This window comes from Helianthus annuus, chromosome 10 (genome assembly GCF_002127325.2).
Source record: "Helianthus annuus cultivar XRQ/B chromosome 10, HanXRQr2.0-SUNRISE, whole genome shotgun sequence".
NCBI classification, from domain to species: domain Eukaryota; kingdom Viridiplantae; phylum Streptophyta; class Magnoliopsida; order Asterales; family Asteraceae; genus Helianthus; species Helianthus annuus.
In genome coordinates this window covers 180,093,094-180,095,031 of record NC_035442.2, presented here as the reverse complement: position 1 = coordinate 180,095,031, position 1,938 = coordinate 180,093,094, and the positions used below count along the sequence as shown (strand labels likewise).

The window sequence follows — 1,938 nt, the reverse complement described above, 5'->3', positions numbered from 1 at the left end:
ACAATATTCATACAACACACAACCGAAATCTTAAAACGAAACAGGTTCATAACCTGAACTTTATTCATACAACACACAATATTTATACAACACACAACCGAAAACTTAAAACGAAACAGGTTCATACCCTGAACTTTATTCATACAACACACTTGAAAAGGCTATATATATATTGTCCACAGACTTCCCAACTTCAAAAGTCTCGAAACATCCATGCTTATCTCATGATCACCAACTTATTCTGCACTCATCATTGGAAGCTGCATGGAAGATAAAATTGGATCACACCATTTCAAAAAAATAATTGAAACAACGGATTTACATGTACAGTTAAATTTTAATTAACTTTAGCTTCACATTTTTCATTATTATTATATTTAATTTGATAATGCGTAATTTGGTAATTTGGATGTATTTAGAGATTTATGAATTATATATCATCTTTATTATATATAATACACGAGTTTCTAACTTATAAATAGTACGTAATACCTGAGAGATGAGTTCGATAGGGGGATCAGGAATAACAGGACCATATGTGCAAGTCTTAACCTCCTCAAACTGCGTTCTATTATACATTACAGTGTCAGTCGCAAAGTTGAACACGAGCTTTTCACCAACCGCTATGACGTCGTACATATCTGTCCATTCATCCGTAGATGGGAGTTTATCCTTATGGCCTCTCATCTCGGAAATTTTACCGAAGGTGATCTTTCCTGTAAACACCGGGGCGAAGTAATTGGGGTATACGTACGTTACGTAACATGGTTCCTTAAAGTGGATGGTGAAGCTGACGGTGGGTGGACAAAGGGATGCGATGGATGCAGTGAAACTTTCGACGGGTTCAGGTATAAGGCCAGGCGGAAATCCAAATAGTTGGAGAACTATGTGTAGTATGTCTGAGTTTAAATTTTTGAGTGGGGATGCGGCTGAGGTGGAAGGGGTGAGTGCAACAAGGGCGAGAAAGAGGAGGAGGAGAGACTTAGCAGTTGCCATGCTTAAATATATGTATTGCTTCTTAAGTTAAGTTGTGAGGATTTGATAAAATGAGAGTGTAGTATATATAGGCAACAAAAGCCACCAATCCATTTCAAAAATCAATTTAATAAGTATTATAAGTTTATAATCACGTTTTTTATTTCAAAATTCAATTTTAATAAGTATTATAAATTTGTAATCACGTTTTTAAATATGTGTTTTGTTCTCTAATATATGTTTTAAATAAACTAGAAATATGTATTTTGTTCTCTAATATATGTTTTAAATAAACTAGAATTTTGAACCAAGTTTTGATATTAATATTAATATTAATATACTCGTAGTAGTAGTTAAATACGTAATAAACAATAGTGTAAATTACAAGTTTTATCCTTTATGTTTACACCAAATTGCAGGCGCTGTCCTTTAGCGTAAGAGTTGATAAGTTTTGTACTTAATGTTCCAAAATTTTGCACGTTATGCTCTTTGGGCCAAACACATTTAGATTTTTTGGTTAAATCTGGTCATGTGTCTTGCATATGAGGGTATTCTCGTCATTTCAGCTCCTAGGGACTATTGACTAAATAACTTGTATTAAGAGACTATTTCTGTAAAATATGAAAAAGTAAAGAGTAAACTGCCATTTTGGTCCCTGTGGTTTGGTCATGTTTGCCACTTTAGTCCAAAACTCAAACCTTTTACATCTGGGTCCCTGTGGTTTCAGTTTTATTGCCATTTTGGTCCAAAAATTAAATCAGGTCATATTTGTCTTATAAAATCCTGCTATTTTGTCACCTTTTCTCAGGGGCAAAATGATCATTTATTTTTAATAAATAAATACCTGATTTTAAAAGACAAATATGACATGATTTGCCCCTGAGGAAAATGACAAAATTGCAGGATTTTATAAGACAAATATGACCTGATTTCATTTTTGGACCAAAATGGCAATAAAACTGA

The 1,938-nt window shown here is 33.2% G+C and overlaps 1 protein-coding gene across 1 annotated transcript; it reads right to left on the bottom strand.

The window, feature by feature from the left end:
• LOC110886950 lies at positions 1-1,012 on the bottom strand. The gene is made up of 2 exons (XM_022134838.2): positions 493-1,012; positions 1-260 (listed from the first exon to the last, which is right to left on the bottom strand). The coding sequence occupies exons 1-2, from the start codon at positions 994-996 to the stop codon at positions 237-239; spliced, it is 528 nt and encodes a 175-aa protein (XP_021990530.1). The 5' UTR covers positions 997-1,012; the 3' UTR covers positions 1-236.
• Positions 1,013-1,938: the final 926 nt, after the last annotated feature.

Coding starts and splice junctions, on each gene's coding strand:
- LOC110886950 (XM_022134838.2), bottom strand. CDS start 996: ATGGCAACTGCTAAGTCTCTCCTCCTCCTCTTTCTCGCCCTTGTTGCA. Junction 261..492: donor CTATCGAACTCATCTCTCAG/GTATTACGTACT, acceptor TCTTCCATGCAG/CTTCCAATGATGAGTGCAGA.